We start from the raw sequence: 13802 nt of genomic DNA, 5'->3' as shown, positions 1-13802 counted from the left end.
TTGTCCTCCTTGTGCAAGGTTTCAATGGTCGTCTTTTGGACAACTGTCAAGTCAGCAGTTCTTCCCCATGATTGTGTAGCCTACAGAACTAGACTGAGAGACCATTTAAAGGCCTTTGCCGGTGTTTTGAGTTGATTAGCTGATTAGAGTGTGGCACCAGGTGTCTTCAATATTGAACCTTTTCACAATATTCAAATTTTCTGAAATACGGAATTTGGGATTTTCCTCAGTTGTCAGTTATAATCAAAATTAAAAGAAATAAACATATTTGAAATATATCAGTCTGTGTGTAATGAATGAATATAATATACAAGTTTCACTTTTTGAATGGAATTAGTGAAATAAATCAACTTTTTGATGATATTCTAATTATATGACCAGCACCTGTATATTTTTTATTTTATTCACTTACGAATATTTTAATTCCATTTGTGTAAAGCACTTTGAATTGCCACTGTGTATGAAATGTGCTATACAAATAAACTTGCCTTGCCTTTCTGTGTTAAACTTACGTCTGTCATTTGTTCAGAGACTGTAGTGCTCTTAAATGTACTGAAAATATCCTTAGACAGTTTAAAGGTTCTTCCGCATTTCTCCCTCGTTTTGTCAATTTGTTGTTATATAGGGTTACATTTTTAAAAAGCTTAAGGTGCCCTCTACTGGGGGCTTTTTTCTCTCTCTCTCTCTATGGTCATATTTTAATATTCATGTGCCTGTAATGAGCATGGTGCAGGTCTGTGTTTTATTGGTTGTTGTCTCCCCATAATTTTGTGGGGCTTTGTAAACCTGAATTAACTCTAGTGTGGGATTTTTCTACAATATTCACTCATCATGACAGTAAAACAGGGCATTCTAGTCAATCTACAGCAGTATTTACTCTCTCAATCAGTAGAAAATGTGGTTAACACCCGGTCATGCATAGGGGGGAAAAAAAAATACTGTGATATAAATGTTTGGTCATACCGCCCAGCACTAGTTGTCAATTATTCCTTACTTAATGCACAGCCGTGGATTATCCCTTCCTTAACATGTTATACAAGAAATATATAACATGGCACTGATACAAAAAAAAACATCTGCTGTAATAAAATGATTTTTTAAACTAGTTAGGTATGTTGTTCTTCCTCTCTAGATGATCTGAGAGGCTAACAAACATGTATGGTTCCCAGCGTCACAGTCCCGAGGCTGTGGGAAGTGAGCGCTCTGCCTTTCATTGTGTGTCTGGACTGTGGTATATATCAAAGTCCCTATAGACTTCGACAGTCCGGAGCCAGTCTCATGCAAATGTCCTACAAAAGCGAACATCTGACCTTTCCTTAGGTATTCTGGAAAGGCAACAGGGCGATTTAAAGACTTGTTTTTAGTGTTGGCTGTACAACAAATCAGTTTTATTGATTTTAACAACAGAACCACATCGATGTGCAGTTTAAATTCTGAAAACTACATGCATGCATTAACAATGTAATGAGCAATACATTTGTTACTGTATTCATTAATCTTTGTTAATGTTAGTTTTAAAAAAAAGTACTGTCATTGTTAGTTCATGTCCGTAACTTTTTTTCTGTTCAAGATTTACAAAAATTATATAATGAGAATGTACAACATGAATCCATTTTCCAAACCGTGTTTTTGTCTTACCCTGAATCATTATGGTACACTAATAAGTGTTTATATTGGGATTATTTCAGCCAGGTCTGGTAGGAAGCGCTGCGGAGGAGCACAGTCCATGCGTGACTCGCCACAGACATAAACTGAGAGAAGTAGCTCCGGCTGCAATGTTCTTCCGCAAGACGCATGCAGTTCTGTTTATTAACCGCTAGAGCGCAAAAAGTTACAGACTGCAGCTTTAAATAGTATTAAAGGAACACGCTGACTTTTTGGGACTTTAGTTTATTCACCGTATCCCCTAGAGTTAGATAAATCCATACACACCATTCTCATCTCCGTGCGTGCCATAACACTGTCTGACACACTCACCGCTAGCTTAGCTTAGCACAAAGACTGGAGGTAAACTGCTCCAGCTCGCCTACCGCCTGAAAATAGGCTAACTTCTGTCAACATAATCAACGTGACAACCTGCTTGCACAGAGAGCGCTGGGGACTATTTCCAGGCACTGTGTAATATCATTGCTCCGCTGCACTCATGGTACGGCTCAAAGTTCATTGATCATTACGCAGGAATGAGAGTATAGTTCCTAGCCATATCGGTCTAGAAAATCACAACTTTTCATTTCCCGTCGGTCTTAGTACACAATGTAACTACACACATAACAACATGTAAATAGGAAAATGTTGGCGTTATTTTGTCACTTATTGAGCGGTAGGCTAGCTGGAGCCGTTTACCTCCGGTCTTTGTGCTAAGCTAGGCTAGCGGTGGCTGCGTCAGACAGAGTTATGGCACGGAGATGAGAATGGTGTGTATGGACTTACCTAACTCTGGGGGATACGGTGAATAAGATAAAGCCCCAAAAAGTAACTTTTCCGTCCGCTAGAGGTCGCCTGTTCAAAACAAAGGCGTAGTTTGATGACGGCACGTTTGAGCGCAGAATCTTGGGACATGTGGTCTCCACCTCACAGCCGGTGGGAAAGAATCGGGATTGGACTCGGGCAGAAATCATGTTGATGGATGTGATTATTAACGTTACTGTAGTCTGAAGTAGAGCAGGACCGAGTGTTGTGGAGCTGAGGAACCGCTGGAGTGATTGTTAATAAGATGAACGCAACACACGCCTCGCGAGCAGCGGGTCTTTTATTATTCCACAGTCGCCGGCGCCACTTCCGCTTTTCCGGTCATGAGTATGAGTTAAATAGTTGGAAACATTTGGGATGTTGTAAGTTCTCAACCGAACAAAATATATAACACTGGCCTAATGGTTTTTAGACATTTTAATGAAAAAATGTTACATAGTGCACCTTTAAGAAATCTGCAAATATTATAATGCATTTTAACTTTGCTTAAAATTATTTATGAAAAGAAATACTGCATTTTAGCTTACATTATCAATATCTTTATAACACATTATACATAAAGTGTTACCGATACAACGTTTGATTTTAATAATGTATTAGTAAATGTTGAAATTAACAATAAATAAATGATTTCATAATGCAGTTAACTATAACAAATGGAGCCTTATGTAAAGTGTTACCGATAAATCCAGCATGAATCTTATCATATATCAAATATATATTGTTTTCTGTATCTGTTGAAAGCGTTCAGGTATATGGGAATCTGTGTCAATTTATTAAAGACACGCACACGTTTTTTCCTGCAGTTTCTTAGAAAATGTTATGATTGTGTGTACCGAAGGCGTTTACGTCTCTTATAGGCTAAACGTATAGGCGTATCTCACGTCTATAATAAGAAACAGCTGTAAAGAGCAAATTCCTTAGGTTTCTTTACATGGGGTAAAACTATAAAGTGTCCCGCAGTCATTTTCATAATTAAGGATGAAAACACCAATAATTTAAAGCTCACAATAATTGCACTATTAACTTCATAATTACTGCACAAATCTCAAGACTGGAGAGCAAAAGCAACTCTGCAAATGCTTTTGCAGCTGAAAGTGTGTGTTTGAATGTGTGTGTTTGTTGTGCATGAGTGACTGAGGGGTTTCACTGTAAACACTGTGTTTTCAATGTAAAATGCTGACATTGTTCTCTGTTCCAGGTTCCAGAACGGCCCAGAGCACGAGAGAGAGATACAGCAGCTCTTTGTGCTTTATCACCCTGTTTTGTCGTTGAACCAAACAGGAAACACTTTTAAAGAGTACTATTTAAAGGTTTGGGATACACCTTTTTTATGCTTTTATTCAGCAAGGATGCACTAAAGTGACCAAAAGTGACAGTGAAGACATTTATAATGTAACAAAAGATTATTTCTTCAAATAAAGGCTGTTCTTTTGATCGTTCTGTTCTATTTGCGCTATTTCTGGGTGATTATTTGCATGTAATTCATGTAAATGTGTGTCTTTGATCATGTGACTCTCTGCACAGAAGAAGGCCAGACATTCTTCTATTGAAACTCAAGATGCTTTGGAACATCCAAAAATTATGCCGGAGAACCTGATCATCAGGTTTTTTTTTTTTTTTTGATTTTCAAGAGTAATCTCAAACTTTTTGATCCCACTGTATGTATAGCTACATATCTGTTTCTGCTGAATAATGAAACCCTTCTAATCCGGATAAACTGAGTCTGTCTTAACATGTTGGAGTTTAAGGGGACGGGGCTGTGTGTGTGTGTGTGTGTGAACGTGTGAGCATGTGTTTTTGTCTGTGTGAGCTTGTGTGTGTGTGTGTGTGTGTGTGTGTGTGTGTGTGTGTGTGTGTGTGTGTGTGTGTGTGTGTGTGTGTGTGTGTGTGTGTGTGTGTGTGTGTGTGTGTGTGTGTGTGTGTGTGTGTGAGAACATGTGTTTGTCTGTGTGAGCGTGTGTGTGAGTGGGCATGTTTTTGTGAAATATCAGGACACAAATGTGTATAATGACATGGGTATGACAAGGAGAGGGTGAAATATGAGGACGTTCCCCATGTCCTCACTTTTCAAAATGCTTATAAATCACAGAATTAGTTTTTTTCACATAAAGTAAACTATGCAGTTTCCTGTGATGGGTAGGTTTAGGGGCAGGGGCAGTGTGTGTGTGTGTGTGTGTGTGTGTGTGTGTGTGTGTGTGTGTGTGTGTGTGTGTGTGATGGGTAGGTTTAGGGGTAGGGGCAGTGTAAGGGGATAGAAAATACGGTTTGTACGGTATAAAAACCATTACGCCTATGGAATGTCCCCACATTTCACAAAACCCCTATGTGTGTGTGTGTGTGTGTGTATGTGTGAGCATGTGTTTGTCTGTGTGAGCATGTGTGTGTATGTGTGAGCATGTGCATGTGTGTGAGCATGTGTTTCTCTGTGTGAGCATGTGTGTGTATGTGTGCGCATGTGCATGTGTGTGAGCATGTGTTTCTCTGTGTGAGCATGTGTGTGTATGTGTGAGCATGTGCATGTGTGTGAGCATGTGTTTCTCTGTGTGAGCATGTGTGTGTATGTGTGAGCATGTGTATGTGTGTGAGCATGTGTTTCTCTGTGTGAGCATGTGTGTGTGTATGTGTGTGTATGTGTGAGCATGTGTTTGTCTGTGTGAGCATGTGTGTGTGTGTATGTGTGAGCATGTGCATGTGTGTGAGCATGTGTTTCTCTGTGTGAGCATGTGTGTGTATGTGTGAGCATGTGTATGTGTGTGAGCATGTGTTTCTCTGTGTGAGCATGTGTGTGTCTGTGTGTATGTGTGAGCATGTGTTTGTGTGAGCATGTGTTTCTCTGTGTGAGCATGTGTGTGTATGTGTGAGCATGTGTTTGTGTGTGAGCATGTGTTTCTCTGTGTGAGCATGTGTGTGTATGTGTGAGCATGTGTTTGTGTGTGAGCATGTGTTTCTCTGTGTGAGCATGTGTGTGTATGTGTGAGCATGTGTTTGTGTGTGAGCATGTGTTTCTCTGTGTGAGCATGTGTGTGTCTGTGTGTATGTGTGAGCATGTGTTTGTGTGAGCATGTGTCTGTGTGAGCATGTGTGTGTCTGCGTGTATGTGTGAGCATGTGTATGTGTGAACATGTGTTTGTGTCTGTGTGAGCATGTGTATGTGTGTGTCTGTGTGAGCATGTGTATGTGTGTGTCTGTGTGAGCATGTGTATGTGTGTGTCTGTGTGTGCATGTGTATGTGTGTGTCTGTGTGAGCATGTGTATGTGTGAGCATGTGTTTGTCTGTGTTTGTATGTGTGTGTCTGTGTGAGCATGTGTATGTGTGTGTCTGTGTGAGCATGTGTATGTGTGAGCATGTGTTTGTCTGTGTTTGTCTGTGTGTGTGTGTGAGCATGTGTTTGTCGGTGTGAGCTTGTGTGTGTGTGTGTGTGTGTGTGTGTGTGTGTGTGTGTGTGTGTGTGTGTGTGTGTGTGTGTGTGTGTGTGTGTGTGTGTGTGTGTGTGTGTGTGTGAGCATGTGTATGTGTGTTTATGTGTGAGCATGTGTATGTGTGTTTATGTGTGAGCATGTTTGGTGTCTATGTGTGTATGTGTGTTTATGTGTGAGCATGTTTGGTGTCTGTGTGTATGTGTGAGCATGTGTGTGTATGTGTGTGTATGTGTAAGCATGTGTGTGTCTGTGTGTATGTGTGAGCATGTGTGGTGTCTGTGTGTGTGTGAACATGTGTTTGTCTATGTGAGCGTGTGTGTGTGTGTGTGTGTGTGTGTGTGTGTGTGTGTGTGTGTGTGTATGTGTATGTGTGAGCATGTGTGGTGTCTGTGAGCATGTGTTTGTCTGTGTGAGCGTGTGTGTGTGTGTGTCTGTAAGCGTGTATGTGTGTGTCTGTGTGAGCGTGTGTATGAGCGAGTATGTGTGTGTGTAGCCCCTGGTTAAGAAAAAAGTAGCACACCCCCTTGTAAACCCCTTTGCCAACTGTTATATAACAAAGCTGTTAAATGAGAGGGGCCCTAAACCCAACATTATTTATGCCTCTCTGTGTGTGTGTGTGTGTGTGTGTGTGTGTGTGTGTGTGTGTGTGTGTGTGTGTGTGTGTGTGTGTGTGTGTGTGTGTGTGTGCAATGAAAAGTGAGAACTGAATGGATGACATTGAGATTTATACTGTATGTGTGTGCTGCTGAGTATCGGGGAACGGCACAGACGTACAAGTCTATTAGAGCTTTGTGTACGTGAGTTTACATATCTGGAGACAAATAATAATAATAACCAATTTGATATAAAATGGTTTGTGCTCATTTAGATGTGTGTGTAAAGTACTATATGTTGAAGTGCATTCTGGTTGTGTGTGTGTGTGTGTGTGTGTGTGTGTGTGTGTGTGTGTGTGTGTGTGTGTGTGTGTGTGTGTGTGTGTGTGTGTGTGTGTGTGTGTGTGTGTGTGTGTGTGTGTAAGGGGCGTGTGTTTATGTAACGGGGGGCTGTGCTATATAAGAGTGTGCCGTGGGACTCCGCTCAGAATTCACCCCTCGAGGTCCAGATTCCCACACACTCCGGACTGCGCTCTGCAGTAGCCATGCCAACCACCATGCTGGGATTGCTGGGAGTTTTGCTCTGTGCCCTTGCCGTTAGTTCTGAGGTCACGCCACATCCCGACTTCGACATCAAAGGGGTAAGACCGCAAGACGGTGATGAGAGGAGGAATCTGTATATGCATCCCACAGATTTGTAACGATGCAGGGACATGAACCATCACTACAAACCAGAACATCCTTTAGAAAATCTTGTTGATGTGTGTGTGTTTCACATAGGTGGCTGGGAAATGGTACCTGATTGGTTTTGCCACCAATGCCGAGTGGTTTGTCAGCCGTAAGGCGAACATGAAGATGGGGGTCGCCATGCTGACGCCGACTGATGAAGGAGATCTGGAGATGGCATATTCCAGTCTCAAGTAAGATCACTAAAAGTAAGAAACTCTGAATAAAACGTTCCCATGTTGCAACGATTGTACCTGTCTTTCCAGTTCTGACGGCTCATGCTGGAGGATGACCCATCTCGCTCAAAAGACTGATTTTCCTGGGATGTTCAGCTTCCGCAGTGACCGTAAGGAAGATATATGATCACCTAGACAAGAAATACAGTATAACAGGACTCGAATGAGAAATTATGTTTTTTTTCACAGGCTGGGAGACGGACAATGACATGCGTGTTGTTGATGTGAAGTATGATGAATTTGCTTTGATTCACACTGTCAAGACCAAGGCCGGCTCTTCCACGGTGCTCAACAAACTCTACGGTAACGGCATCAACACTCCTTAAAGTTTACTTGAATTTGTAGCAGGCTGTGAATTCAGATTCAGTTCACTTGATGTTTGCACCTGGTCTGGTTCAGCTTTGTTTTGCATGGAAAAACAACAGGTTATCGTCGTTCTAAACCCTGCTTTTTTCTGAACGTTTCACACACGCTGTGTTAGAATGTCATAATAACGACATAATAAATCGTTATTTCGACATAATATCTCGTTATTATGACAGAATAAGTCGTTATTTCGACATATTAAGTAGCTATTTCGACATAAGTCGTTACTTTGACATAAGTCATTATTTCGACATAATATCTCGTTATTATGACAGAATAAGTCGTTATTTTGAAATAATAAATTAGGGATGTCCCGATCAGGTTTTTTTGCCCTCAAGTCCAAGTCCAAGTCCGAGTCATTTGATTTTGAGTATCTACCGATACCGAGTCCCAATCCGATACTTCCATAATACATAAAAAAAGAATAAAGAAGAGCGAAAAAACAGATCCAGGATGTTCCTTATTTTTTATTTAATTCACCTTATTTAACCAATAGCGTCTCTGCAACAAAGTGATGTCATGTCGCACGCGTTGCTGTTTCTGTGTGGAATCAAAAGGGTCTAACTCTGTGCCACCGCATAACTATAGATGTGTTAAAAAATAATGAGAATATATATACATATATATCGGAATCCTGATCGGGAGGTAACGTCCGATTCCGATCGAGTCTGAAACCACGTGATCGGGCCCGATTTCTGATCACGTGATCGGATCTGGACATCCCTATAATAAATCGTTACTTCGACATACTATCTTGTTATTTTGACAGAACAAGTCGTTATTTCAACATAATAAATCGTTAGTTCGACATACGTCATTATTTCGACATAATATCTCGTTATTATGACAGAATAAGTCGTTATTTCGACATAATTCGTTAGTTGGAAATAAATCGTTAGTTCGACACAAATCATTATTTCGACATATCTAGTTATTATGACAGAATAAGTCGTTATTTCGATGACATAAGTCGCTATTTCAACATAAATCGTTATTTCGACATATCTCGTTATTATGACAGACCAAGTCGTTATTTCAACATAATAAATCGTTAGTTCGACATAAGTCATTATTTCGACATAATATCTTGCTATTATGACAGAATAAGTCATTATTTCGACGACAAAAGTCATTATTATGACAGAATAAGTCGTTATTTCGACATCATAAATCGTTATTTCGACATATCTCGCTATTATGACAGAATAAGTCGTTATTTCGACTACATAAGTCGTTATTTCTACATAATAAATCGTTATTTCGACATAAATTGTTATTTGAACATAATAAATCGTTATTTCAACATAATAAATCGTTATTTCGACATAATAAATCGTTATTTCGACATAAGTAATTATTTCCACATATCTCGCTATTATGACATTTATGACAGTTATTTCGATGTTTATCGACAGAATTTATTTTAACTACTTTATAATCAAAACCTTTTCTAATCTTCAATGACATAAGTCGTTATTTCGACATAATAAATCGTTATTTCGACATAAATCGTTATTTCAACATATCTCGCTATAATGACAGAATAAGTCGTTATTTCGACATAATAAATCGTTATTTCAACATAACATCTCGCTATAATGACAGAATAAGTCGTTATTTCGCCGACATAAGTTGTTTTTTCGACATAATATCTTGCTATTATGACAGAATAAGTTGTTATTTCGACATAATAAATCGTTATTTCGACATTAGTCATTATTTCGACATAATATCTTGCTATTATGACAGTGTAAACTTCCATCCATTTTGCCCAAAAACCGGATGCTAATGGCTTGGTCAAAAGGAATTCTGCGTGTAGGCCTTTTCAGTATTTTGGTGAAGTTCTCTTAATTTATTGATATCTTATTTTAAATCTGAGTCCATTAATAATTTTATCTGACTCCAATTTTGTGACTCCATAAAGTGTGCTACATTTAGAGTTTATCAGCTGATTTTAAGATTAGTTGCGATTTAATTTAGATCGTTGATTTTCTTTGTATCTTCCTAGTTTTCATATTCGTTCATCGAGAGACCCAAAATAGCTTTCCTGTAGCTCAAACAATAGAGCGTGGCGCTAGCAACGCCAAGGTCATGGGTTCGATTCCCAGGGAAAGCAAGAACTGACAAAAATGTAAAATGTGTACCTTGAATGCAATGTAAGTCGCTTTGGATAAAAGCGTCTGCCAAATGCATAAATGTAAATGTAAATGTAAAATCGCAGAGAAACAGACGCGTCTAGACCGCGCATTCACGGACACAAAATGGTAACTTCTGATATTAGTCAGAGGATGCAGAGTGAATATTTTACCTTTAAGTGGTTGCCCAAGTGGTCACTCAACAAAAAGCGTAATTTTAGTCATATCCACAAACTACAACTTGCTAATCCAGCAATAGTCAGAAATCGGAATATCGCGCACGCTGCGCCCCATGCTTCAGTCGTGGCGTCATCGGTGTGATCTATCATAACACTAGATTTTGCCGTAATTAAGGAGTCTACATCGATCCATACTAGAAAAATGATTTCAGAATCATACAAGATAAATCAAGATTAACATTTATTTTGGCCAGACAGGAAAAATAAATAGATAAACAAGAATCCATGGTACACAACTGATCAGCGTAAAAACATAAAACACAATTGCAAAGCAATATGAAAATAATTTCAAAGAGTCATCTTGTCTGGCTCATAGTCTGTGTATGTGTGTGTTCCAAAAGACACTGACACAGCACCACATGGGGGTTCTGGCTACAGAATTTTTTCCCACTGAAAGCTAGGTTACCCTCCCTTAAATACTCCAACTAGAACAAAAGGGTTGTAAATATTTGCAACACAACCACCTGGCTTTGGGGGAGTGGATCAGATATCTTTGAGGAGACTCATCAAAAGGAGGACTGAATTCTCATTAGTTTTCAATCTTTCTAATACTAATAGTGACTGCAGTGAAACTGAGTCCATTTTACCATTCGCACCGAGACATTTAAAAAGACATCAAACATGAAAGGGATAAAACAATAGATTTACAAGTTATATCATCACTGGTATATCTGGATTTGGTTACTTGAAAACAGGGCAAGGAGAGGGCAAAATGGGGAGGGGGGAGGAATGTTTCATCAGGGTGGCGTCCCACAGTTTCTGTGAGATCTTCTCTCAAGATTGTTGAGTTGCTAGGGTGACTTTTATTGTTCTATTGCTGGGGTGTGGATCTAAGATTTTATCTTAGCACCAAAACCGATCCTTACAACAGAATAAGTCGTTATTTCGACATAAATCGTTATTTCGACATTAGTCATTATTTCGACATAATATCTTGCTATTATGACAGAATAAGTATTTATTTCGACATACATCGTTATTTCGACATAATATCTTGCTATTATAACAGAATAAGTCTTCTTCTTAGTCTACTTACTACTTCTTCGTCATATCAATGCGTGCTCGGCAAGACCGTTTTGTCCTTGAGCGCCACCACGTCGTGTTTTACTGTCACTTCAGCAGCTCCAGGCACGTGAACAAAAGCGCCGATCTCATTGGTCGGCCAGTTTTTAATGCGCCGCATCAAAATAAAAAAACAAACCCGAGGCGTTTTTCTTTTTAAATTACGCTTTTACGCCTGCCGTTTTATGCGTCGTTGTGCACACTCAATTGGCGCCCTTTGCTTAGTCACGAGGAGGCGCTAAACGTCGTTTTACAGTACTGTTAAATTTACCATACAGTACTATTTACAGTTTTTGGAAGTGAAAAAGAACTAGTCATTTTGTAATTTCCAGTGAAAAACCGTAAATTGACATTCCCAGAATTCCCTGCGTGACACTTCACATTTGATGTATTTTCATTGAAATAACTGTTTCTTCTTAGTTTTTTCTAATCAGTTATGTACATTAGGATTGTATGTTACATCTAATGTTGTTAAATTAATGTTTATTGCATTTTTTAAATTGCATGTGTGTAACCATGATGGTGTTTAGTGTTTGTGTGAATGATACGTTCTAAATATGAGAGTTGTTCTCTTAAAAGCTATACTTGTGATGAACTTTGATTCATTATGTGACTCTCATCACCACCTGAGATTGGTGGTTGTCAGTATATATATCAAAGTTAACAGATATTAGTATTTCAATAAGTTGGTAATTTAACATTATTTCATTAAATGAAATGTTATTTTACCATAAATTTACCGCAATCTTTTATAGCGTACATGTAATTATTACAATATAAACCTTTAAATTATGCGGTTTAAATTATGCGGTTTAAATTATCAACCGAAGCTGCCTTTTTTTACTGTAAATTTTACGGGGGGGGTTTACAGTGCAGTAATGTTTTTTTTTTCTTTCTAAGGCATGTTTATAAAATATACTTAAACTAATCCTGGGTTAATCTAAGCCCTGTCTGTGAAACTGTATAAATAAATGGCGTTGTAACTAATGTGCTGATGTACAGTAATCTGCAAAAAGCCGTTCCTGAACCATCACCATTGAGCCCTTGAGCAACACACTTACAGTAAACATGAAAGACTCTTTTTACTTCCTCGTTCCTGATCTTACTGTCAATTAGTCATGTTATTCTTTCATAAGTTTGGTCAAAATGTAATAACTTGTTCGACTAACTAACATTAACATGAACTAAGATTAATAAATGCTTTAGAAGTAGGCATATTTCTCATTGTTAGTTCATGTTAATCAATGAAACCTTATTGTAAAATGTTTCTTGTTGAACATCTTATTCCTCTCAAATAATGAAATTATTTACTAAAGTTTGCATTGATAATGGTATTAGAGTCGGAGTTGTTTCTGTGACATTTCGATGTGCTTGTACTGTGTTTTGTAGGCCGAGCACCAGACCTGAGCCAGGACGTCTTGGACAAGTTCACTGCGTTTTCTCTGGAACAAGGCATTCTGCCAGAGAACATCGCCATCCTGCCAAAAAATGGTAAAACATTGTGTGTATAGAAAGCAAATAGCTGATTAATAACGTCTTCAGACCTGACCTGAACATCTTTTCTCTCTAGACGAGTGCCCTTGATGTGCAGATCCTCTCTGGCCCTGAATCCTGACTGACTTTTGACTGTAGTGAAACATTTAATGTGCCCTCTAGTGTTACACTCTCAGTATCAGTCCTTTTTTACCCTCTTTTCATCTCTTTCTATTATTTCTTCATGAGTTTGAAGCAATAAAATCTTTTTTGAATCTCTGTTATGTGGCTTTTTGGTGGAAAAGTGGAACCTTTATTTGGTAACACTTTCCAATAAGGTTTCATTAGTTAACATTAGTTAAAGTATTAACATGAACTAACCAGACATCCCAAGTCTCCCGGAAGTTCCGGGAGTCTCCCGCATATTTATAGCGGCTCCCTGATGCCCGCAAATTAGTTAAATTCTCCCGCAATCTAGAGCGAGCGAGCAAGAGCGCGCATGCGAGACACAAACTGTGCACGCGCGCACGGCAGAGAGGGAGAGAGAACGAGAGACCTTGCGTGTGTGTGCTAGTGTGCACCTAATGAAGCGCATGTAAGACGGAGAGCATCCTGATTGGCTTGTTTCGGTAAATCAACCAATCAATTGTCAGTGTGGGCGGGCTTTTATCTCTTCTCCCGAACCGAATTAATCAGTTCAGTGCATCTAGAAACTGGAGCGCATGACAGAGGGAGAGTGCCCCAAAAAACGAAAGTTTAAAGTATAAACATAATGACAATCTTGCACGCTGTACAGTTTGTTACTGACATGTTATGGTTGAGTTAAACAAGTTTCATTTCATGTGCATATTTTTCAGGTCGGCTAGTTGCCAAGGCTACATGAAAACAACAAACTCCTAGACCTGTTTAAAGTTGAAATGAAATATAAATAAAAGCAGTTTACATAAATAGTATAAGCAGCTTATGTAAATAGTAAAAGTGATCTACATAATTTTACATATTTCTTTTACAAATAATTGCATAGGCCTATAGAAATTATATTTTAATGATATATATATATATATATATATATATATATAT

The 13802-nt window shown here is 38.8% G+C and overlaps 1 protein-coding gene across 1 annotated transcript; it reads left to right on the top strand.

The window, feature by feature from the left end:
- The first annotated feature begins 6977 nt into the window (after positions 1-6977).
- LOC307125539 (lipocalin) lies at positions 6978-13001 on the top strand. The gene is made up of 6 exons (XM_079815442.1): positions 6978-7126; positions 7266-7405; positions 7478-7557; positions 7637-7750; positions 12639-12740; positions 12820-13001. Exons 1-6 carry the CDS (start codon positions 7031-7033, stop codon positions 12831-12833), a joined length of 546 nt encoding a protein of 181 aa, XP_079671568.1. The 5' UTR covers positions 6978-7030; the 3' UTR covers positions 12834-13001.
- The last annotated feature ends 801 nt before the right edge of the window (positions 13002-13802 follow it).

The sequence above is a fragment of the Gobio gobio genome (assembly GCF_949357685.1).
Source record: "Gobio gobio genome assembly, chromosome: 4".
NCBI lineage: Eukaryota > Metazoa > Chordata > Actinopteri > Cypriniformes > Gobionidae > Gobio > Gobio gobio.
Note: the sequence above shows the minus strand (reverse complement) of the source record. Positions and strands in the feature narration are given on the sequence as shown.

Bases quoted from the DNA above. Each gene is read 5' to 3' on its own strand.
- LOC307125539 (XM_079815442.1), top strand. From the start codon at position 7,031: ATGCCAACCACCATGCTGGGATTGCTGGGAGTTTTGCTCTGTGCCCTT. The intron at 7,558-7,636 runs GTAAGGAAGATA...TTTTTTTCACAG, and splicing joins GTTCAGCTTCCGCAGTGACC to GCTGGGAGACGGACAATGAC. The intron at 7,751-12,638 runs GTAACGGCATCA...TGTGTTTTGTAG, and splicing joins GGTGCTCAACAAACTCTACG to GCCGAGCACCAGACCTGAGC.